General features: G+C 39.7%; 1 protein-coding gene across 5 annotated transcripts in view; it reads left to right on the forward strand.

Annotated features, from left to right (window-relative positions):
• Positions 1-25,343, forward strand: part of LOC136832175 (nonsense-mediated mRNA decay factor SMG8-like) — a 169,974-nt gene that overhangs the window by 77,486 nt on the left and 67,145 nt on the right. For all 5 annotated transcript variants that reach the window (XM_067092946.1, XM_067092940.1, XM_067092930.1 and 2 more), the window contains 4 exons: positions 2,094-2,234; positions 3,088-3,278; positions 8,085-8,287; positions 17,110-17,370. In XM_067092946.1, coding sequence (XP_066949047.1) covers positions 2,094-2,234; positions 3,088-3,278; positions 8,085-8,287; positions 17,110-17,370 — 796 coding nt within the window. The remainder of the gene's footprint in view (positions 1-2,093; positions 2,235-3,087; positions 3,279-8,084; positions 8,288-17,109; positions 17,371-25,343) is intronic.

Genomic DNA, 25,343 nt, shown 5'->3' on the forward strand with positions numbered 1-25,343 from the left:
AGTCTCGTAATGACATCTCTCCATTAGTTCCACACTTCTTGTACAATTTTCCCACCATACTCTGGCAGTAAATCTTAACATTGTGTGGTCACACCTTTTCAGAATCTACATTTTTGTGGTTAGTGCCCATATCTTGGCTGATCATGGTAATACAGGCCTTATATACCCTTCATAACTTTTGATGGGGCAAACAGAAATGCTGTACCCCTGCCAACCTATCAGCAGGGTTCTCAACTTCCTTCTCTTACCATTTGCACATGTATTGCATTTCATGTATCAAAAAATTCTCTTGTATCCCTTGAGCACCTCTTGACACTTAGGTTACATTTGAAACACAGTACATGGTTCAACACCACACCTTTGCTACATTAACCCCATAGCCACTTTTCTGATTGCACTTCTTGTGCCTCCTTTCCAGTCACCATAGACTGAATTTTGCATAGCCTACATTGATTTTCTGTCGTTTCCTCCTCATTCCAGTCTGCCATCTTTTAAACATTTCCATCCTGTCATCCTCAAATACTGCTATTAGCACTAGGTCATGTGCATATAACAACTTTCAGGACCCATTTTCTGCACTCTTTGTAGCTTCTTCCATTATCAAGATAAACAGCAAATTGCCAAGCACTGATCCTTGTTGGACACCATTATTTATCTTAAATTCTTCTTATTCATCTGTCACTGTCTTCTCTCTAGATCTAGATTTATGATAGAATAGCATTACCAGCTGAATAAGTCTTTCAGGTACCCTCTATCTTTGTAATGCCCATTTAATTATCTCATGTACTCTGTCAAATACCCTTTCAAGATTCAAAAATGTATTGTGCAATCTCTTCCACTTTGCATGTTTTTTTTTATATTATACACTCTTATTTAGCTTGTTTTTTTGTCTGTCCTGGTCAAATCTTGTAACTTAATTTTCGACTTGTTCCCTTCATCTGATGGACTTGAAATCTTGCATAGCTACTCAATCCCGGTGACAGTACAACCTTACATGATCAGTAGATCAGCAATGACCTCTAGTGACCATACAGTGATTTCTCCCAGTACCTCAGGATTTGTATGAAACTTTTCGGATTTTTCACAAGTACTTTGACTCAGTAAATAACTCTACGGATTTTTCAACCCTTCTTTGGCTCGACAGGATATCAATTTTGTTAGCTACAATCATAAATCGGTTATAGTTTCTGTCAAAAAAAAAATATATATTTCTTTTCTTGTAGCATTTCCTCCCGTGTTTGGTGCTCATGCTTTTATTTTTTTAGACTTGATTAATTGTAAGAAAATCCTGGTGTCTCAAAAAATTATTTTTTTGCTTTACATTGCATTTTAATAAAAGCAATTTAAAAAAATTGGTTGTTAATATATTTTTTTCTCTAGTTGCTATATCATGAAAACTCTGTGGTTATCTCTCTGGCATGAAGCCAAACTGACAGGTATTAATTTTGGTAATTTTTATTCTTCCTCCAGTACTGCTTCCAATATTTTGATAGCTTGCTCAAGTAGTCATATGCCTCTATAATTTCTAAACTACTGTACATTGTATCCATTTTTCCAGTGTATACCATTACTTTATGGATCTTTTCTCACTCTTCTGGTCTAATCTCTTACTTTAGCTGGTTTTCATTTACTGTGTTCTAGTGAGCTTATGGATGAGAGGCTCCACTACTGCTTGTATTGTCACCTGTTATTCCCTGGGACAGACTTTTCATTTTTCATCATCCAGAATTCCATGGTGATTTCTTGAGCTGATGTGTTTTCTTTATTGGTCCCCTATTATGCAAAAGTGAATGTACTACAGTATTTTAAATACAAGTTTTATTCAAGTTTAGCTGTGAAAGAAAACAGTGATCAGGGTTTTTAAGGAATATTTTTTAACACGCAATCACATATAAAAACATGCATTTGTGGCATCTGGCACCTTCAAGATGGAGATGAGTTTTAGTGTGTGCATTTTCAAAGATGCTTGTAACTGTAGTTTAGGAGTAGTTCTGTGAATAGGTCTAAAGAAGCATGTCTTTGAATATTACCATTATTTTTATATGCTACTGCCCAAAATTTACATACAGTATATGGATGTGTAAATTTTTCAGGTTTTGAACAACCTTCAGAACCTAGTGGAAACAGAGATACAGTTCAGTGATGCTAGATGTGCAAAGGTGTTACCTATTGCTATATCTACTTATAAAGATGGACTCCCACCCCACTACACACAGCACCATCACCAAGAAAAGGTAATTTCCTTGACTGTGATTATATGTTATGCATTATTAAAACCATCTGGTAATTTTATGTGCTGAATCATACATGATGATTTTAAAGAAAGTAGAAATAATGTTATTTTATTTTGAATATTCTACTTCAGAACTGTATTTTTGGCATCTCCTTTTCAAAATGGCTATAACTCATGTGAGCATTGAAGTGTATATGAACTTATTGCATTCAAATGTCCTTTGCTTATCTCTTTTAAAACAACAGATTGTAGTATATTGATTTGATATTTTTTCCTTGTCTTCTAGTCATGAAATCTCATCCATCAAAGCATTCTCTATCACCTGATAACTAATGATGTTAGGGGTCTTTTTTTATTAAAAGATATTTTGTTTCAAATTTTTATTAGACAATAATGAATGAAATTTCACAATATTTCAGTATTTAATGGCATTAAATTTATCCATTTCTTTAACACTGAAAAGTTGTCGATGTGGGAAATATAACATAAGTGTACCAGTAAGAATTGAAAGTACACATGGAATGATGTAGAATTATTTTATTCACAATATATTTTGATTATTCTATAAATTCATATATTCATTTGAGTGGTTCTCTTCTTTCAGTATCAGTATTGCATTTTACTGAATAATCTTGATAACTGAAAATTATCCCTATGGATTGGTGCATATTTTATAGTATATTGAGACTTGCAAATTTAGCATGATTAAAACTGAGATGTGTCAGGAAATTAGATAAATTTCATTTTTTGTCACTTTAGTTAAAGCATAGTTTATCTTCTTTTGAGAGTCAACTTAAATAGTATTTTAATGTTCAGTGTTGTCATGCAGTGTCATCTCTATTTTTGCTTTACAGTTAGAGCTAGCTTTAAGTGTTCTTGGGGGTCAAGCACGTGGCCCAATGTATGAAGAATATGTAACTCAGCTTGAAGAAGCTTGTGAAAGAATATGGAGGGATGGTCGCATGGGATGCGAAACTTTGTCTCTTACTGGCAACACCTGCAAGCATCCGAGACACAAGACGCTCTCAGAAGGAGATGATGACAGGTAGTATTATTTATTTCAAGTAGGTAAAAGAAATTTACTAGATACTGTAGTAAAAAAATTCTGTACTAAAAATAAATATATTAAATTTAACGATAGAATTTGGCAAACAGGTATCCCTTTGGGCACTAATTACAGCCCTGGCATTGCCAATTTGTATTTATATTTTAATTAAATTTTTACAAATTAATCTCTTAGAAGGGAAAGGTAAAGTTTGATTTTAAAATACATGCAGCTGTGTAGATGATCTACCATCATTTAACCCTTAAACGCCTATTGGACGTATCATACGTCGACTAAAATTGTCTGTTGGGTGCCGAGTTGATGTACCGTACGTCGACTACAAAAAATTTCAACCTTCGGTCAACTTTGACGCGACCGAAATGGTCGAAAAATGTAATTGTAAGCTAAAACTCTTACATTCTAGTAATATTCAATCATGTACCTTCATTTTGCAACAAATTGGAAGTCTCTAGCACAATATTTCGATTTATGGTGAATTTTTGAAAAAAACTTTTTTCTTACGCATGGGCGGTAACTCAGCCAAAAATTTCAGAAATTCTTACGTCATTTTGTCGTAATTTTTGCACTGTTCTATATTAGCCATTACATAAAGTTTTATATATGAAAATGTGTGCAATTTCATGTAAAATACAGCAAAATACAACCCATGGTTGTAGCTTTTATCAGTTTGGAAATATTTTTATATAAACCACGATAACTGCCAAAATTTCAACCTTCGGTCAACTTTGACTCGACCGAAATGGTAAAAAAACACAATTTTAAGCTAAAACTCTTACGATCTAGTATTATTCAATCATTTACCTTCATTTTGCAACCAATTGGAAGTCTCTAGCACAATATTTCGATTTATGGTGAATTTCTGAAAAAAACTTTTTCCTTACGTCCGCGCCAGAAATTCTTTTCACGTTGTCGTAATGTTTGCACTGTTTTATATTAGTCGTTACATAAAGTTTTATATATGGAAATGTGCGCAATTTCATGTAGAATACAACAGAAAATAACTCATGGTTGTAGCTTTATCAGTTTTGAAATATTTTCATATAAATCACGATAACTGCCAAAATTTCAAACTTGGTCAACTTTAACTCGACCGAAATGGTAAAAACGCAATTGTAAGCTAAAACTCTTACATTCTAGTAATATTCAATCATTTAACTTCATTTTGCAATAAATTGGAAGTCTCTAGCACAATATTTCGATTTATGGTGAATTTAAAAAAAAAAAACATTTTCCTTACGTCTGCGCTTGTAACTCGGCGAACATCTCAGAAATTCTTTCGTCTCGATGTTGTAATATTTGCACCGCTTTATATTAGTCGTTACATAAAGTTTTATATATGAAAATGTGCGCAATTTTATGTACAATACAAAAAAAAATAACTCATGGTTTTAGCTTTTATCGGTTTTGAAATATTTCCATATAAATCACGATAAATAGAAAAAATTCGACTTTCGGTCAACTTTAACTCGACCGAAATGGTCGAAAACTGCAATTGTAAGCTAAAAAACTTACAGTCTAGTAATATTCAATCAATTAGCTTCAATTTTCAACAAACGGGAAGTCTCTAGCACAATGTTTCGATTTATGGTGAATTTTTGAAAAAAATTTTTTTACGTCCGCACGCGTTATTTAATTCATGCATCATTTTGTGATAATATTTTTCTGTGTTGCTTTGATTGTTTTAAAATTTGTTATATACCAAAATCATCGCAATTTAGTGTACAATACAAATAAAAAAAAATAACTCATTAGCTTTAACCGTTTTGCTTACAGCGCGATTTGTATACAATTATATACGAGGTTTTTTTTCGCTGTCATATATTCCAATATTTATATATGATAATGATATTTTTTTTCATTTCTGATGGTTGCATACTAAACTTCAGGCAATGACAAAAAAATGAGCCAAAAATGAACTCTTAATCTTAAAAACTAAGCGTGCTGTGATTTTTGAAAAAAACTTTTTTTCCGCTTCGGCGCTAACTCACCGAACGCCGCCGGCATACGGGAGACGTTTTTGTAAATAGGGCTTCGGCATTAAAGGGTTAATAAACTGATGTATTATTTGATGCTAATTCAATATAAAATGAATATCCTGGAGTACTTTGTTTCAAATAACCCTTATAAACAGGATCCTTCTTTAGATGTTGATATTGAATGGTTAATAATGTTTCTAACTAAAGTTTATAGTAAAAGATATTTTAATTTTGAAATAATGTGAGTGCCTGCTTTTTACTTTAATACACTACATGATATAAAGTACAGAGTCATATGCTCACAATTTTCTGGATTTGCAAATGGTTGTATGGATAATGAATATTTTATTTTCAATTGACAACTTTTTTTGATTAATTGTTTGATAATGAATTCCAGCTTTGGTGCTTAAGAAACTAATAAATAACTTCGAATGTAAGAAGTCTTGTACCATTAAGAAATATAATTTCAAGAATAAGTCAGAGTACTTGATTAAGTTTCCTAATGCCTAAAATTTTGTTTCTGTACTCATTTACAGTTGTGTATGTAGATACGTAGATAAATATTTATTTTTATATAACTGCCTTAACTGTCATGACCAATACCATAATTGTTAAGGTGTGTAGTTGGGTGCCAACCTCTTGTCACTTTTGGGACCAGAAAACAACACTGTGTAATGGGCTGGGACTGATGGACTGATCAATCACTTCCTTGATTCCTTGTCTCAGTCATCAACTTCACAAGGCCTTGAATCTCAGGATTCCCTTTCGTCTTGTGTGTGGTGTGAAGGTTACTTATTTGTAGAAAGGAGAGCTGTAACCAATTCAGTTCATATTCACTGCCAATGTCTCTGCCCCTGTCCTCTGCCAAGACCTCAAAGTTTACAGAGAGAAAGCCCCTTTGATGGAAGAATTATCTGTGTGTTCTTTTTCTCCAAGCTTGCGACTTGGCTGAAGACTAATGTCTCTGCGTCATCTGAAAAGTTGGCTGTTTTCTCCTGGGACTGCTTATGCCTGGCGGGAAGTATGGTCTTCTCGAAGGGGTAGCTGGAACCCTGGGTTGCCTTGGCTTACTCAAAGATGAGGAAGGAGATAGGTGAATACTTGTGACTAGTATAGAAAGAATTCTAGAGGTTTAGGTGCCAAGGTTATTCATCCCAACCCTAGTTTGGTTGCCAGTTTCTCTAAAAACTTTGTAACAAGCTTGTCAGGGAACAGTTGTGGTGCAGGGAGGTCCAAAACCCTCTGTCCCATAGGGGGGTTCTAGAAGGATATTAAGAGAGAGATCATTTTGTGGCTGCATCTTGTTTCCTTTTGATGAAGTTGGCCTGAGGTAGTCTCATCCAAGTAGAGAGAATCAGAGCCATGCCCAGTAAGTGTACCATCCTCTTGGCCATGATCACTACTGCCATAGAATGTGTCTCCTCCACCATAAAAGGACCAAGAGGGCCTAGGAACCTCTCTTGAAAGTTGGTAATGGCCAGGAATTCATGTAGAGACCTGCATTAATCTTGGTAGGAAATGCTTTCCATCAAAGGGGACACATAATGAACTTGTCTTGAGCAACTGTGAATGCAAGAGAACTTAAGAAGTCAGTGACCCAGCAGTCTGAAGGTGTTGGAGACAATCACTGGGCAGTCACAACCTCTAGAAGCTCCTCTGCTTGCTATCTGGGTCTTCTTCATAAGTTAGGATGCATTTGGTTGCCTTAGCAAGTGGAGTTCATAAGTCTTACTACCATGTTGGATAAAAAATCATATGGTGTCAGCTCCACAGCAGAATCTTTTTCCAGATGTTGTGGTTGCTGAAAATTGGATGACTTACCTAGTCCATTGCTCAGGCTGCATCTCCTTTATCCTCACTGGAAAATTCTACCAGGCAAACAATGGATGTTTTTCAGGGTGACCAGAGTAGCAGAGGACAAAGGCACAGTAGTTGTTGTTGGATGTGGTGAGTGCTCTGAACAAACAATCTACACTTATGAAGAGAGTATCGGTGAAACTTTTTATGCTGATGATTTTAGTAACTTTGATGATTTAAGTGACACTGACAGTAACATTTATCCAGTTCAGAATCATCACATTTTAAAAACCGTGGTAATGATGATGGTGCTGTTGATGTGTCAAGTGATTGATCTATCATGAGTTGTGCAAGAGGTGCCTTTGTTTTACACTTAGTATTCTGGTATAAAATTTACTGTTTAAAATCAAGACAACTTTGTATAATTTTTATATGATAATATTTTTGAGATATTATGAAAGAAAGCAACAGATTTTTCAATTATTTTATGGATGAAAACTAAGGAACTTGCTTCAAAATTATCATGGTATGATAAAAATCGAAATAAAATGAAGATGCTGATTGGCTTAATTTTTTTATCTATTGTGATGGTGGCCTAAAGTATAATGGATAGCAAAATAACCTTTCTGTGTCAGCAACAGTTGCTTTTACACTGATTAATTCTTGTTTAGACAAAGGACATTGCCTGTATATTGATGTTATTAATGTTATCAATGTTATTATAACATGCTATGTTGTCATAAATTTCACATCAGAAAACATGGAATTGGCTCACCAAACTATGAATAATTGATGCTTAACAGGATAAGAATACTAGTTCCTTGTGACAATCAAACTTCGAATGAAATTTTTCGTGATGAATGGGTCTGTGCAGAAGCATTGATGGGTGTATGCTATGAGATATCAAAGATCGTGGATGGTGTGACAATGTTAGATATTATACTGGGAAACACTGTAGAATCACTGCCTTGTGGAATACAGACACATGAATTATTTTTATGTATTTTTCCAGCTCCCTTCCAGTAATGGCTCATAACTCGGGTGTTGTTTATGTAAGTTTTTGTAATTGTGGACGAAGGCAAGGGCAACGAGAAGATTCTTTCTCAATAAAAGCAGCAAATTATACTTTCTACCAGCAACTCGCTGAAAGTTGTTGTAGTCGCCTAGACAGTATTCCATTTCCTACTTTCAAGCCTAGTGTAACGGATGCCAAAGGTAGAGTATGTTAATCTTGTTGTCTTCCGTGTTTTAGCCTTATGCACTTTTTCTGTACTTTAATTACTCCTCCAAGGTCTATAAAAAGAATAATTTTATATAAGTAACTTACCCAGTAATTACATAGCTATCAGTTTCTTTTAACCGGCAGCTTAAAATTTTGAAATTGTGGGTCACACTACTGTAGTTTGTTTTGGTTATGGCAAAGAGCTTCAATTTGTTTCTGCCAGCTGTGGTTGAAGACTGTGGTTGGCAGCAGCTAGAATTTTGAAATTTATACATTGTTGATTGTTTGCTCTGTCTTCAATTGGTGAAATATTTATTTTCGTAGCCTTTCAGCATAATTAAGATAGTGTTAGGCGAGTTTTGATCATTGATTTACAACTTTTTGCCCTTTTTTTTTTTTGGACTTGTCTTAGAATTTTCCAGGATGTCTGACACTAGTAGTTTTAGTATTAGGTATTGTAGCAAAGGCTGCAATGGTAGACTGACTAAAGAATCTTATGACTCTCACACTGTTTGTGTTTAATGTAGGGGACAAACATATTCAGTGGATTTACGTTGTGAGGAGTGTAGCGACTGGGATTTAAAGAAGTGGAAGACTTTATATTCACATCTTAAGAAACTAGCTAGAGATAGGAAGAAGAAAGCTATTGCTAGGGAATCTAGTAAAGCTTTAGCTAGTCAGGATTCATCCACTAAGTTGGATGCAATTGCATCTGTAATTTCTCCCGATCCCGTTCCATCTCCTCCACCTGTGCAACCCTCTCCTTTACCTGGTTCTCACGTTTCCGATCCCAACACCATCGTCAGTCTGGAGTCGAAAATCAAGACTTGCTTTGAGTTAATTGTGCAATCGATCACCAAATTAGTGTCATCGGTGAAAGTGTTAATGGATAAGAGTGAGTCAGAGCGCCCATGGCACCCAGTGCAAGTGCAGTGGTAGTAGAGGAGGTGGCTGTTTGGCCTGCTGGTTCTCCAAGGACAAGGTCCTTGACATACTCCCCAGCACCTAGGATTAGTCAAACTGGTAGCCTAAGGGAGGTCGGTGGGGTCTGCCCCCGAGCATTCGCTCCCTCGATTCAGTCTGTTGACGAATCCCAGACTGCAACCAAAGGCCGTTGGAAAGGCCTTAAAGTGAGTGCTCACTGTATGTCCTCCAGCTCCGAAGAATTTAGTCCCAGGCACACGCTATGCGGACAAATCACGCCTGCTGAAAAGGCATGCAGTGGATTTTGAGATTTCTTTTCCTGTTCCTTGTAAGAAGGGCAAGGATTCAGCACGCTTCTCGTGCACTCACTGGGATAGCCGGGAACAATTCTCTTCCGCTTCTTCTGATGACGGTCGTAAACTGGCGCTGAAGCACCTTATGGCGCGTAGACGTTCTTCGTTGAATAAAGGAACTACTTTATCAGGAGTTGCACACCCAGCACCTTCATCTCTACAATCAGTGCCCAAGCGGCCAGCAACTAGCGTCAAAGCACCCAAACTCCCGTTTGTGGATGAGCACCCACTGGCGCCCATTCGCAATCATGTTTCATCACTAATTACCGTCTCTAAAAAAACCATTGGCGCCCGTTCCTCCACCGCTTCATGGTAGTGTCATCTCAGACATTGTTCCTCCTCAGTTGCCCAATTCAGAGCAAACTGGATAATATTCTCAGTTTGCTTCAGAAGGCTCCTTCTACAGCTCAGATGACAGCGGACTTGTTGCTTTCTCCTGTTTCTTCTGAGGAAGAGGTTGTTCCAGACCAATATGCTCCTTCATCGGCATACTCTGCATTGTTGAGGTTCCTGCTTGCGACTTTTCCAAGCTTCTTTTCGCCAGCTACTCCCTCCTCTCCTGCTACGACCTTTTTTTTGGAAGCCCCCTCAGTCAGTTCTTCGAGGTTTATCGAATTTGGTTCTCTCCTCTTCAGCGAAGAAGGCACTGAAGGAAGTAGAAGGGTGGTTTTCTGAGAAGAGGGAACAAGGAAAAGCAATTTTTTATTTCCTGCCTTCCAAGTTGTCCAGATCAAGCTACAGGTTTTATGCGACTGGAGAAGCTTCTTCCCTGGGAGTTTCTGCCTCCTCTCAGGGAGACTTCTCCTGCCTTATCGACTCAGCTAGGAGATCAGCTTTCTCCTCAGCCAAAATAATGTTTTCAGCCTCGGAATTAGCGCACCTTCTCAAGAATATTTTTATGGTTCGAAGTGATGAACTTCCTAGACTGGGAGGTGGGTGCACTAGTGCGCAGCTTAGAGATTGCTTCTTGTTACCTCAAGAAACCTTTTTGGATCTCTTAGGAGTACTTTCCTGTATTGACAGGGACGTTTGCGATAGTACGCAGGAGTTAGCTAGACTGTACGCCATGGGTGTGCTTAAGAAAATAGAGCTTTGGTGTTCTTTTACTTCGAAAGGCTTCACTCCGTCTCAGAGATCGGCCCTCCTCTTCTCCCCCTTGGACAAGACGCATCTTTTTCCCCAAGCTATAGTACTGGACATTGCCTCTGACCTGCAGAAAAAGAACACTCAGGACCTGCTCTCCCAATCTGCGAGATGCCCTAAGGATCCTTCGACTCTTCCTCCCTGATCTTCATCTCCGCTGCAACCTACTCCCTTTTGGAGCTCCTGTTCTAGAGCACATACTAGAACAAGAACATATACCTGTTTTCCACAGCGTTCCATCAAGAAGTCCTCTTTCAAGTCTTCCTCCAAGTAATGAGGTCATAGTCTTCCTTACTCAGGTAGGAGCGCGGCTCCTCTGCTTTTGGGAATGGTGGGAACAAAAGGGAGCGGAACCCTGGATAGTGTCTCTCCTGAAGGAGGGCTACACTATCCCCTTTTTGAACAAACCTCCTCTAATCAGCAAGCCTGTTGAATTGGCAGTTTACTCTCCAGGATCAGAGAGATTCGCTGCTCTCTTGCTAGAGGTTGAGTCTCTTGCTCAGAAAGAAGCTATAGAGGTAGTAGAGGACATTCATTCTCTGGGATTCTACAACCGTCTCTTTGTAGTGCCCAAGTCATCGGGCGGCTGGAGACCTGTTTTGGACGTAAGTGTTCTAAATGTCTTTGTCAAAAAGACAACATTCAAGATGGAAACAAACCAATCGGTCCTTGCATCCATTCGCCAAGGAGAATGGATGGTGTACATCGGCATGCAGGACACGTACTTTCACATTCCAGTGCATTCGACTTCGAGAAAGTACCTCAGGTTTGTATTTCAGGGCAAGGTATTCCAATTTTGGGCTCTGTGCTTCAGTCTCTCCACAGCGCCGCAAATGTTTACCAGGGTATTGACTCCCCTAGCAAAGTGGCTTCATTTGATGGGGATAAAGATCTCCCTATACAGTATATAGACGACTGGTTACTACATTCCTGCTCAAAAGCTCAATGTACGGATGACATTCACACAACTCTTCTCATGGCCCAGGAACTGGGTCATCTCATCAATCGGGACAAGTCTCTCCTGATGCCTTCTCAGGAGATTCCTTATTTAGGAATGACGATCAACTCTCGGGATTTTCGGGTTTTTCCAGTCCCAAAAAGAATAGTAGTCTTTTTACACAGTGGAAGAATTTCTGGAACTAAACTTTTGCTTGGCCAATCAATGGATGAGTCTTCTAGACACCCTCTCGTCCATGGAACAATTCGTCACTCTGGGAAGACTGCACCTGAGACCTCTCCAATTCTTCATCAGAGCCAGCTGGAACAGGAAAAAGTTTCCGGATTCGTTTGTGTTCCCGGTAACGATGGAAATCAAGGAGGACCTTTGTTGATGGAATTCCATGAAGAGATTATCAGAATGGAAATCTCTTCAACCTCTGAACCCCAGCCTAGAGTTCTTTACAGACATGTAGAACCTAGGTTGGGGAGCTCTTTTGGGGTTAAAAGAAGTGTCAGGTACCCGGTCTCAGGAACGGCAAAACTGGCAGGTCAACATAAAAGAATTACAGGTGATATTTCTGGGCCTACAGTGCTTCGCTTCAGAAATTTGGGGGAGGACAGTAGCAGTGTATTCAGACAGCACGATGGCACTGGTGTACACCAAGAAACAAGGGGGAACCCACTCTTTCTCCCTGTATGAAGTGGCAAGGAGTCTTCTTCTTTAGTTACACCAGAACGACACTCAAGTGACAGCGCGTTTTATCCAGGGGAGACTCAACGTTCTGGCGGATGAATTGAGCCGTCAGAGACAGATCCTCTCCACAGAATGGACATTAGACCTGTTGGTTTGTCTGGATCTGTGAGAGCTGTTGGGGAAACCCATGAAAGATTTGTTTGCATCCTCCAGGAATCACCAACTTCCTCTCTTCTGCTCACCAGTACCAGATCCCTTGGCATGGGCGACCGATGCAATGTTGCAGGACTGGTCGGACAGATCTTTATGCCTTTCCCCCATTCAGTTTAGTGAGACAAGTCATCAACAAATTCTGGTCTCATCAAAACCTGTCCATGATTTTGATAGCCCCCTTTTGGCCAGCAAAAGAATGGTACCCGGATCTGCTAGAACTTCTGCCCGAGACTTCTGCCACAGAAGCAACAACTTCTCAGGCAACCTCACTTCCAACGGTTCCACCAACACCTGTCTTCCCTGGCCCTAACAGGATTCAAACTGTTAGGCGACTGCTCCGAAAGAAGGGCTTTTCAAGAGCAGCTGCAGATGCAATTACGAAGTGTAGAAGACAGTCATCAGATAATGTCTACCAGGCTAAATGGTCCATCTTCAGGTCTTGGTGCAGACGAAATAACAGTCCTCTTCTAATACCTCTGTAGCAGAAATAGCGGACTTTCTTCTGTTCCTACGCTCCACTAAAGGACTTTCCACCTCTACTATTAAAGGCTACAGAGCTATGCTTAGCTTGGTCTTCTGCCATAGAGGAATGGACTTAATGTCTAACCAGGATTCGTCTGACCTTATTAAGTCCTTTGGTACCACAAAGCTTAAAGAAAAACCTTTGCTGTTCTGGAACTTAGACATGGTACTTAAGTGGCTGGCCAGTTCACGCTTTGAGCCCATGCAGTTTATCTCTTTAAGGGATCTGACCAGGAAAACTCTTTTTCTGGTCGCCTTGGCCATTGCCAAGAGATCTAAACTCGGTTTTTTTTACCGAGGCACATTTGCACCGACTCGCAGGGGTGTCCTTTTAGCTCGGAAAAGTTTCCTGCTAGCTGATTGGTTGCAAATATTTTGTCCGAATAGCATCATTGTTTTCAAATAATTACCAAGTAATGTGAATCGAAACTTATTTACTAACCTAAATTTCTCCCTCAGATATGGGTTTTGTCAATAAATAATGTTAACGAATAAAGAGATAATAAAGTATTGTGATGGTAAGTCTAAATTTAATAACAACACCCGCCGAAGTCAACGACACTAGCTTGTTTTCGGATGTACGCTGCATAATTTCTTTACTTTTCACATATTTTAACACCAACCGGGATAAATTACACTAAGCATAAGAAAACCATGTTATTATAAACTTTCTTTGAATACCAGAATCTACTAAAAACATGGAATTAATAAAACTCGCTATTAGTGGAAACTTCCAGGGAGGTAAAAGGAACAGTCAGCGGCGGCCTGGCTGGAAAAACTATCACAGATGATTGTCATTGCAGCATTTTCCTGATTTATGTCATTGCAGCTTTTTCCTGATTTTTGTAAATGTTGAAATCAGTGTTACGTTATTGAGATTACTTTAATGGCTATATCTGCAATTAAAAAGTTTCTGTGCTTCTTTTTGTAGGTGCACGCTAATAAAAATATATTTCGCAGAAATTAACGACTTACTCTTTCGTGTAAGTTACAGCAGACAATGCGAGATAAGAAAACTTTTTTTTTCCTATTTTGCGTTCTGTTCAGGACACATGTAAGGTTAACACGAGTTTCTGCGGATATTTTGAGAAGTAAAAGAATATGTGACTGAGTAGAAGATGTACTATACACATATACATTTTAAGGATTAGCTGGCTATATGCGTCTACTGTCAAATGCCGAGGCGGGGATGGAAGGGAGGGGGAGGGGTATCGCGTTGTAACTCGGTGAAACTATGAATTTGTTTAATTATGATTTTTATGCAATTTATGGAATACTACAGTATCCTCAAACCGAAAATAGTGCTATTAATAGAATCTATACCTTTACGACAAAATTAGCAAATCCTTTCTATATGGACTTACATCATAGGCTTACATACACCTAGCTTAACTTATATCAAGCATCAGCTACTGTTTACTGTTACTCCTTACCTTAAAGAGTTAAGCAAATTTTATTGCAACTGTCAAAAAATGGTGTAAAACACATAGACATAGGCTAGCCTAGTTTGAAATCTGTGCAAGAAATAAAGGGAAGTACATTATTATTATTATGTAAAAGAAAAAATAGCGTCTTCATATTTATCATCATATTTATCATAATGATATAACAAAAAGCTTTAGCACAAAAGCCTATAAAAGATGATATGTATCTGAAAAGCTTTCTTGCCCATCAACATTTGCTGGCATGTGGATACCATATGAATAACTAGGCCTACTTATCTTGGTAATTTTATCTAAATTTTATCTAATGCCACAGGCTGTTCCTTTTACCTCCCCGGAAGTTTTCACTAATAGCGAGTTTTATTAATTCCATGTTTTTAGTAGATTCTGGTATTCAAAGAAAGTTTATAATAACATGTTTTTCTTATGCTTAGTGTAGTTTATCCCAATTGGTGTTAAAATATGTGAAAAGTAAAAAAATTATGCAGCATGCATCTGAAAGCAAGCTCCTGTTGTTGACTTCTGCGGGTGTTGTTATTAAATTTAGACTTACCATCACAATCCTTCATAATCTCTTTATTCGTTAACATTATTTATTGACAAAACATATATCTGAGGGAGAAATTTAGGTTAGTAAATAAGTTTCGATTTACATTACTTGGTAATTATTTGAAAACAATGATGCTATTCGGACAAAATATTTGCAACCAATCAGCTAGCAGGAAACTTTTCCGAGCTAAAAGGGCACCCCTGAGAGTTGGTGCAAATGTGCCTCGGTAAAAAAAACTGAGTATAGTGAAATCCATGCTTTGGACAGGAACATCAGATTTTCTCAGGGGAATGCAGTTTGCTCCTTTTCCCTACACTTTTTAGCTAAGAACGATTCGCCATCTAATCCATGGCCTCGTTCTTTTACGATCAAGAGCTTGTCCGAGATAGTAGGGCTGTCTGAAGAAGAAAGAACTCTCTGTCCATTAAGGGCCCTTAAGTTTTATCTTCACAGAACAAAGGACATTCGTGGTACTTCAAGGAATCTTTGGTGTTCTGTGAAATATCCCTCTTGACCCTTGTCTAAGAATGCCCTGGCATTTTTTCTCAGGAATTTGATTTTGGAAACATTCCATGGTGAGCGAAGACTCCCTCTCCTCTTATAAGGTAAAACCCCATGAGATAAGAGCAGTCACTACATCTTTGGCGTTTAAGTGCAATTTATCCTTCACGTCAATTGTGCAGGCAACGTTTTGGAAGTGCGAGTCAGTGTTTGCATCGCATTAATTAAGGGACATCGAGATTACTTACGATCAGTGCAGTACCTTGGGTCCGTTTTACGCGGCTGGCGTGGTGTTGGGGGAGGAAGCGTAGAAAGCAGTGTCCTTTCTTTAATCTCTTTGCCTTGCTTAGACTGTTGAGTTTTTTGGGGAGCCTTGGAGCACTATGTACTTGGAGTACCCTCCAGTCTTTTGGTTTTAATGGTTGGGTATTGGTGTTTTTAAATTGGTTTTTGGTGTTTATGGTGACTATTTACTCTGGTTATTTTCTGTGGTACTGCGCTGTGGGCAGGGGCATCTTGTTGTACTTTGCTAGCCCTCAGAATTTAGTCCATCGCTACAAAGCACCCTCTGTAGTAGTAGGCCCTCAAGGCTTTACCGCCTCACCTCTACTGGATAAGATGAGTGTCAACCAGAGGCATTATCTACCTGTAGCAGCTCTCTTATCAGGTAAGGTTCAATAACATTGATTCAATGTTAACAAATTTCTATTCTCAAACTCATTGCTATTAATACTGTAATGCTTTGGGGTAGATATGTCCAACATTCCCACCTCCATTCAATGTGGGAATCAGCTATGCAATTACTGGGTAAGTTACTTATATAAAAATGACATTTTTATAATAAAATAAAGTTTTATTTATACTTACCCAGCAATTACATGATCGGAGCCCACCCGCCTCCCCTCACTTGGACATAAGGGCATAAACAAAATGAAGCTCTTTGCTATGTTGTACCTCTTCTTACACCCAAAAGTGGCCGGGGCACATCGCCATAACCTGAACAAACTAGCGTGACCCGCAATTTCAAAATTTTAAGCTGCCGGTTAAAAGAAACTAATAGCCATGTAATTACTGGGTAAGTATATATAAAACTTTCTTTTATTATAAAAATGTCATATTCTTTAGATTGAAAATTTTTATATCATAGTTTATTTAAACATAACAAATTACCTATATGACATGTTTTTCTTATCAGAGATACTGATTTTGTAAGCTGGAGCATTGTTAGATCATTTGAGTGTTGGATATTCAAACTAATATTGATTTCATCTTGGTATGCAGATAAATACTGTACAGTAATTTATTCTTCATCACATTTTATAAAAATAAGTGTTCTTAGAAACCCATGCAAAACTGGCCTGTTCTGTAGCTGCAAAATTAATATTGTAGCAGTGTACTTTAGCACCTTTCAAGATAATTTTGCTTTTATGTGTTTTCAGTAATAGGAATGATTCTCAGGTGGTTTACTTTCATATAATGCTAACCAAAGTTGTGTGAGCTAATGAAATTAAGTTAATAAAATTTTATTTTCCAGCTGCCAAGGTTAGTGGGTCTGAATCTGATGAAATGGAGATTGAATCAAGGTCATCATTATCTAGAGATTCTAGAGACCAAGCTGATTCTGAAACACCACATACACCTGGTTTAAGCCTTGTGGGAACAGGACTTAGTGGAAGCATGAATAGTGCAACTGGAACAGCAACAGCAGCAGTTCGCTTAATTGGTGATCACAACCATACAGGATCTCAAGTGGTTATAACTTTAACAAAAGATGATTCCAAAGTTATAACCAAAGGTATGAGTTTATACCTGTATCATCTAATTCATCAGAAATTTATATGAGTGTACTTTGATACATGTTTCAGTTTTATGTGTATTATAGCATTTTTGAAATGCAAGAGTCGGGTTTTATAGGTAGTACAGACAGCTCCTTCCCCCTTGTTTGTGAAGGGTACGTTCTTAGTGCTCTCACAGATATATTTTCACAGATGTGTGCTGCTAATATTTGGACTTCATCAAAGCCCTAATTATTTATTTTTATATAAGTAACTTACCAAGTAGTTACATAGCTATTAGTTTTATTTACTTGCAGTAGCTTAAATTCAAATTTCACGGTAGCGACACCAATGTTCTGTGTAGGTGACTAGTCTTGCCCCCCACGAGATAGTTAGGAATGACTTAGCAGAGAATCCTCAGTCTGTTTCTGCGACGTCTGGTGTTAACATCAGGTGTCAGCAGCAGCTTTTCTTTTTTCGGCAGCTATTTAACAGAACTTCAGTGTTCAAGCCGAAAGTCAAGTAGCTTCAGCTGAAAGCTTTTTGGGTGAGTTTTTTCCTTGTTTTGTTGTTACAAAATGGAGTCTGGTATATCAATTTTTCGCTTTTACAGTGAAAATTACAGTTAATTGTTTAACTACTTTGCCGAGTGGCTTACTATAATGTAAACATGGGTTCGTTGTCGAACTGATATTTACGTTTGCTACTGAACTGATTTTTTCAATGCTACAGTAGTGAATTTACAATCTTTGGTTTTACTCACCTGTACAGTGAGTAATGTAATAATGTAAAGTGTTGCCGAGTAAGGTGATAAAGTAAGCTTTGCATTCGCTTCCATCTTTATTGAGTAGCGTAGTAAAACGTAAACATAATGTTCGCTACGGGACCGATATTGATATACTATATCTCCGTAAGTCTCAAATTATGTTTGTTAGGAGTTGAGATTTGTCTGTATGATGGTACTCTGTATACTTCAAGAATTAATTAAAATCATCTTATTACACTTTCCTTTGCAGAGAACTGAAAAAATGTAAGGGCAGAACATAGTAGGAGAGAATTGTGCTTATTTTGGTTGCGCTGGGCTTTCAAAAGAATTGGCATTCTTGACAGCCCGGGAACACTCACCAGCTCCTGATTTCTTAGCTTATGAACTACTAGCTCATTTGACGCCCAGTTGTCTGGCGCCATTTACACCTGGGAGCACCCAGTGCCTGGCAAAGTGCCCAGTGAAATCCAAGCGATCAGTGGGATCCAAGCTCCCAGCAGATCCAAGTGCCCAGTGGATCCAAGCACCCAGTGGATCCGAGCACCCAGTGGTTCCAAGCGCCCAGTGGATCCTAGCGGCCCAGGGATCCAAGTGTAGTCTGGCTCCTACTCCCCATCCATTTTTCTCTCCTACTACTAGCCCTCTAATTTTTTCATATTGCTCCCACGCCTAGCTCCCTCGCTTCCTTCCCATGCCATTGCCAGTCTTTTGTCTGGGTTAACAGAAGTTAACCTTGGAATAGTGAAGTGTTATGCAGTGGAGGAAGTGTCTATTCATCCCCTGATGCTCCTAGACAGAAAGTCCCTGTCAGACTCCCCTAAACCTGGGAGGAGGGATACTAGAAGTCCAAGGGAGGTCGGGGGTTACGCACGGGTAGTCGCCCCCTAATCAAGCCTGTTGCCAGTCCCAGGTATTGACAGACAGCCACTAGAAAGGCGTTTTACTGGATGTGTAGTGGAGGATGTGGCTATCCGGCCCTATCGGATCTCCTAAACCTAGTCCCTGTCAGACTCCCACAAACCTGGGAGGAGGCATACTGTCGGTCCATGGGGGTCTGAAGGGGTTTTTCCCCCCAGGTAGTTGCTCCTCAGTCAATCCTGCTGCCCACAAGTCTCGACAGATAGCCATTGGAAAGGTATCCATAGGGATGTGCTTTCTTTGTCCTCTAGTGATATGGATCCCAGTGTGAACAGTTACGGATCCCAATACAGATGAGGCATCAACGGTGTTGTTCCAGGATCCCAGTGTGGACAGACATCGATCCCAGTGTAGACAAGGGGTATTTTTGACGTTTATCAGGCGTATCTTAGCCTTTGAAGAGGCATATCTTCCAGCTGTGGAGCACCAGTATTTGGCGCCAAATGCTCTTTCAGTCTGAGTGCCCAGTAGTGTCAGAGCAGAGTCCGAGCTCCCAGTGTCCGAAGCATCTGCTGAGATCATAGCATACAGAGGGATCTGATGGCTTCAAGCATCCAGCAGGATATGATGGATCCAAGTGTACAGTGGGATCCGAGTGTCCAGTGGGATCTGATGGATCCAAGTGTCAAATGGGATCTGATGGATCCAAGTGTCCAGTGGGATCTGATGGATCCAAGTGTCTGGTGGGATCCAATGGATCCAAGCACCCAATGGAATCCAAGGGATCCAAGTGTACAGTGGGATCTGAGGGATCCTAGCGTGTAGTGGGATCCAAGGGATCTGAGCGCTAACCTGCTGTGTCCAACGCCAAGCACCTGAATTTTAAGAGCACGCTGTTGCCCTGTCTTGTGCACCAGTTCCCATTAAGCAGGGACAAGTCTACCTCCGGACAAGACTTCTGGGTCAGAGTTGTTGAGTTGCTGAAGGAAGCTCCCTCTTTGGGCTATTTCCTAGTCATCCAAGCATCTGTCAAGGTTGGAAAATTGGCCTTTGTTTAAAAGGAGCAAGACAAGTGCCTTTTGTCTTCCCTCACTCTAGTGTCTTGTCAGATCTAGACTTTCCTGTCAAGATTGTTGGAAGTCAGGAGCACTGGCCAGAGTCCTCCTGTCGACTTTCAGCATCTCTCTGATTTTTAGTTTTTCCGTCTGCCAAGAATCTCTGTTTTCAGGCAGCCTGAGAGTTTTACCGTCTTTTCCCATTTTGTGCCCAGTACATTAGTAGTGAGCCTACTCTAGCTCTGGCACCCACAAGACATTGGCAAGATTGGACAGACCTAAATGCATCCTCAGATTTTGCTTCAATTCCAAGGTTTTGGGCGACTGAACACCGTAAGCTTCTTGGTTCTGAAGATCTACATGTTGACAGTTGCTGTTATCTGCTTCTTGTCAACAATTAAAGCTATCTCACGGTCTTCTTGCAGTTTCGTTCTTGGTTGAACGACCTTTCCTGCAAGGCGCCAGTTCCTGTTTTCCTGGACCCTTTCCCGAGCTCCTGGCACCACTTCTTAGTGCCTGGCGCATTTGTTGAGCACCCAACACCTGCACTAGAGCACTCATCATTATATCTAGTATTCGGCGGCCATCTCCGTTCTCCTGGCATAAGCTCACAGGGCCCAGGTTCTTATGGTTATGGCATTTATCTTGGCGTACAGTTCTGCACGTCTTTTTTCTGTATGAGGGTATTGTTGAGTCCACGCTAGGTGTTATCAAGTTCAGTTTTTGTTGAATCTGCAAGGATTTTGAAGTTTTCTCTTGGCTGTCATAAAGTCTGCAGAGTTGGCACTTTGTTTGCAAGGTTGTCTGTGGTTCTGCACATCCTACTAGTTTGCTTTTTTGGCTGCGAGTTGGCATGATCACCAATGCAAAACATGCCCACAGCGGATAGAGGATGAACCAGATAACCTCTTCCTTTAATCTTCATGGCTACTGAATGGATTTTGGAGATGCAGGAAGCACCCTTCCTTGTCCTTGCCAGATATCTTCCTCCTGACAGCACAAGTTTTCTTTGGAGCCCTTGTTCTTATAGTTGTCTGAACTTAGTCTTTTGGAAAGGAAGTTCCTTTATCTGTGAACCTAGTCCTGGATTTCTTTCTTTTCAATGCTTTGGTTATGGGTTGGGGAGCCTTCTTAAGGAACCGGGTTTTTTCCGGGGCGTTGTCCCCGGAAAGACGGATCCTTCACTTCCTCTCATAGAGCTGGAAATTTCTTCACATAACTTCAGTGTTTTTTTTACCTTATTGCACTCCTAGACTGTGGTAACCATTCAGACTAGACCAGAGTTCTAATGTTTTATGTAAGCAAGGCTCTACCTCACGTCTCACCACTTCTGTAGGAAGAGACCTGTTTCTGTAGACAGAGCAATCAGGTCTTCTAGTCACTTGATCAGTTCATAGAATGAAGCCCTATCAGATGTACTGAGACGTCAGAAGGGGGCCATTGATCCCCCGGCTGCTGGGATCTGTGGAATCTATGGGACAGACCTGTCTTGGACCTGTTTGCCCCTTCAAGGGACCTTCATTTTCCTCCTTTCTTGGTCCATACCATCCATATAGCATGTGCAACAGACCCCATGCCATAGACAGGTCCGTCGGACTACTTTTATTCACGCCCTTCATCACGGTCAAGAAGGAGCGACACAACCTTCATGCTAACTCCAAGGTACGTTGTCCACTTAGCCCTATTCTGACTCGTATCATGGTCCCTGAATGTGTTCGGTTGTGGGCAGACTCTACAGGATCCTCCCCCACTGTGTGTCCTCAGACAACCTCGCTTCAAGGGATCTTCCAAGGATTATCATTGAAGATCTTTTTTAGATATTGCAGAGACCATTGCAAGACATGGAAGTCAATCTTCTCTCGTCGTCTTCTAGACCTGGGGATCAACTTTCTGAAGCTAGTATCTCAGGGCCTATGTCTCCTCTGCAAGACGTCCGTGTTCCTTTTACAATTACCCCGTTAAGGGGTATCGAACTTTGCATAACTCATGTATAAGCATGGACACCTAGTTCGTTGGCATCCATATCTTAATTTTCTTTGAGGTTCCTGACGCGCCCAAGCAAGGAAGGAGGCGTGGTTTGCTCGTTTCTCCTTGGATTTTAGTCAAGGACAGGGACCCATCCAAGACCTGGATCCATTTTTCTTTTTCCCTTCGGAATTTTATGGACATCTATGTCTTCCAGGAGCGCCAGACAACACCCGAGCTCATAGCTCATCTGGCGCCCTGCTCTCTTGGCACTAACAATAGCCTGGCACTAGCTTTGGCAATGACGTCAGTTTTCATTCTGAGTGCCTAGTAGTGTTCACTAGCTCTGAAGAAGACAAGTTTTCTGCCCAGTTTGAATGTTCAGGTTCGAAGGTCATCAAGAACCTATGGTGTAATGGCAAGAATTACTTTCTTCCTCTGACTAGAATGCCTGGCGGCAACTGCACCTGGCATCACCTCATTCTCTGAGAGCCAGAAGCGCTCACTGGCTCTGAGGTGGAATTTAGCGAGCTCTGCCCAGCTGGATGGTATGGTATTGCCTAAAAAGCCGTGCATAACCCAGGGAGTTTGGACAAGAGCTCATCTCGTTCTCTGATTAGAACACCTGGCCCTTTATCCTGATGGACTTTATCTTCTGAGACACACTTAGATTTAGAAGCATTTTCCTCCTCCCATGAAGGCTAAAGATGTCAGAACAGCCTCTACCTTGTCAGCTTTCAAACACCATATATCCCATACGTCCATTCGACAGTCAACTTACTGGTAGTGTAATCGTTCTTCGTTTCTCATTTTGAGAGAGTTTAAACAGTGTTTTAAAAATTTTGCAGTACCTTGTGATTTTTAGTTACTGGCATGCTATCACAGAAGGAAGCACAAGATTTTCTCCTACTGCCTATTCACCTTGTAGTGAAGTGTCGAATTTTGGGGAGCTGGGAGGGATACAATGTACCCAGGGCATCCGGCACTCTTAGTGAATGGGTTTAGGTCATACTTCAGTGTAGTGACAACATAATCTGGTTATTTTTATTATGGTACTGCATCCAGGGCAAGGGCACCTTTAAAGTTCTGCTAGCCATTGGATAATTCCTTGACTGCATAACTTCCACTGATACTTTAGTAGCGATCGGAGTACTCTCCGCTACAAAGCTCGCCTCTTTAGTAGAGGCGACCCTCAGTTTTACCACCACGCCACTACAGGTTAAGTTGAGCACCAACCAGAGGCAGTACTGCAGGCTCTCAACTAACAAGGAATGACGAGCATTGTTTTCAATGCTAGCAACTTTTCTATTTCTAATTCATTACATGACTTAATGTTTTGGAGTAGAATATGTCTATGTACCCCACCTCCTGTCAGTGTGGGATTCAGCTATGTAATTACTTGGTAAGTTACTGTACTTATATAAAAATTACGTTTTTATAATAACATAAAGTTTTATATATACTTACCAAGTAATTATATGATCGGAGCCCTCCCTCCTCCTCTCTGATGGACATAAGCATAAACAGACTGAGTCGTTCCTAACTATCTCGTTAGGGGGCGAGACTAGTCACCTACACAGAACATCGGTGTCGCTACCGTGAAATTTGAATTTAAGCTACTGCAAATAAATGAAACTAATAGCTAAGTAATTACTTGGTAAGTATATATAAAACTTTATTTTATTATAAAAATATCATTTCTCATACTATGAAATACAGTGTACAGCATTTCTAAAACAGAGCAAACAAACACAGTAAATAATGGGGCTTACGTAATGCTGGAGGCTTGACTTAGTGTATCTTCTCGAAATATTGTAAACATACTTTTATGCCATAATGTTTTTTCCACCAAGATGTGACAGGGAGAGAGCATGTGACTGACGGTGACATTTTTAGTTAATACTTATTGAACTTATTATAACAGTCACATGAATGTCTCTCTCTCTCTCTCTCTCTCTCTCTCTCTCTCTCTCTCTCTCTCTCTCTCTCTCTCTCTCTCTCTCTCTCTCTCTCTCTCTCTCTCTCTCTTTTCTTTCTACATGCTTGCTGTCCTTTCTGTTGAGAACAGACATAGATGAAAATAAAGTAGATATTAGTGGAAACACTAGATGAAGTTATGACTGATCTGAATAATCACAAAACACTTAGGTCATCCATGTCACCAGTTTAGGAGGATGATCAGTGAGGGAGGATTGAATAACACAGGATGATGGGTGGTAGTGGCAGTAATCAAAACACTTGTTAGTCTGTTCTTCCTTTGATGTTGTACCAAAAATGTGTGGGAATGAAAGTATGGTGTTGGTTCTAAACACTTCTGCCTGCATATGTAACTTGTGCATTTCACTGTATAAGGGGTACTAAAGGTTCTTTCCTGTATTCCTTCAGCCCTCAGTCACATTGCTGTCTCACCCTTTGACTTTTCAACTGTTCATTTTGTTCTCTTCCCACTTAGCTGCCCAAGTTCTTTAATACACCTCTCATTTAGTAAAAAAAGTCCCTTGGATAAGTTTTACTGGAGACTAGAAATGTGACAGATTGGGCTTATTAAATTTCTTTATGATAACACAGTGTCATTGCAACTTAACAGACATCTTAGGGGTCTGCCCTTCCCTGTAAGTAACAAAATCAGCTAAGTAACGAAGACTGACATATAACCTACAAACTAAGGTATCCCAAGGCTAACTCTCTTAGTTTATAGTTTAGCACAATTCCATATAAAGTATCCAACACCCTATGCTAACAGGTGTTTGTTCCTACACAAGTACAAACCCTCGGTCTTTACATACGAGATTAACTTTCAGTGAGTTGGAAATCCAGCCGTTAAGCTTTTTGCAAGGTGGTTATGGTAACAGTTGCTGAAGGTAGGGGCGGAGGTAAACCCAGTCTGAATGCATTCAATTCTAGTCAGTTTTACTTTTGGCCGCTGTCTCAGTGAGGCACGCTTTTCTTCTCTGTCCTGCCATTCGGCTTTACTTCTGTGTTGTATATTTTATGTTTATACTTTTATGATACTGAAACATTTGAGTATTTTGATATATTGAAACATTTCAAAATTTTTCTTATATCTTTATTCGCGGGGATGTGACACCCCGCTTAATAGGTCAAATCCATGAATGCTTAAAACCCTCTAAAACACTTAGAACTGCCCATTTTGATAGCTTAAACCAAGAAAAACCCTGTAAAATGCTTATACCTGAGTATTTTAATAGTTTTATCACAAAGTGCATTTATTCATGAAAATTATATGAAAATACAGTAATTAGTGAATATTTCTCAGTGAAAAATACCGCGAATGGGCAAATTTTCCGTGAATGATGGCTAGATATGTTCCACAGAGAAACCCGCGAAT

The sequence above is a fragment of the Macrobrachium rosenbergii genome, chromosome 4 (assembly GCF_040412425.1).
Source record: "Macrobrachium rosenbergii isolate ZJJX-2024 chromosome 4, ASM4041242v1, whole genome shotgun sequence".
Lineage (NCBI taxonomy): Eukaryota > Metazoa > Arthropoda > Malacostraca > Decapoda > Palaemonidae > Macrobrachium > Macrobrachium rosenbergii.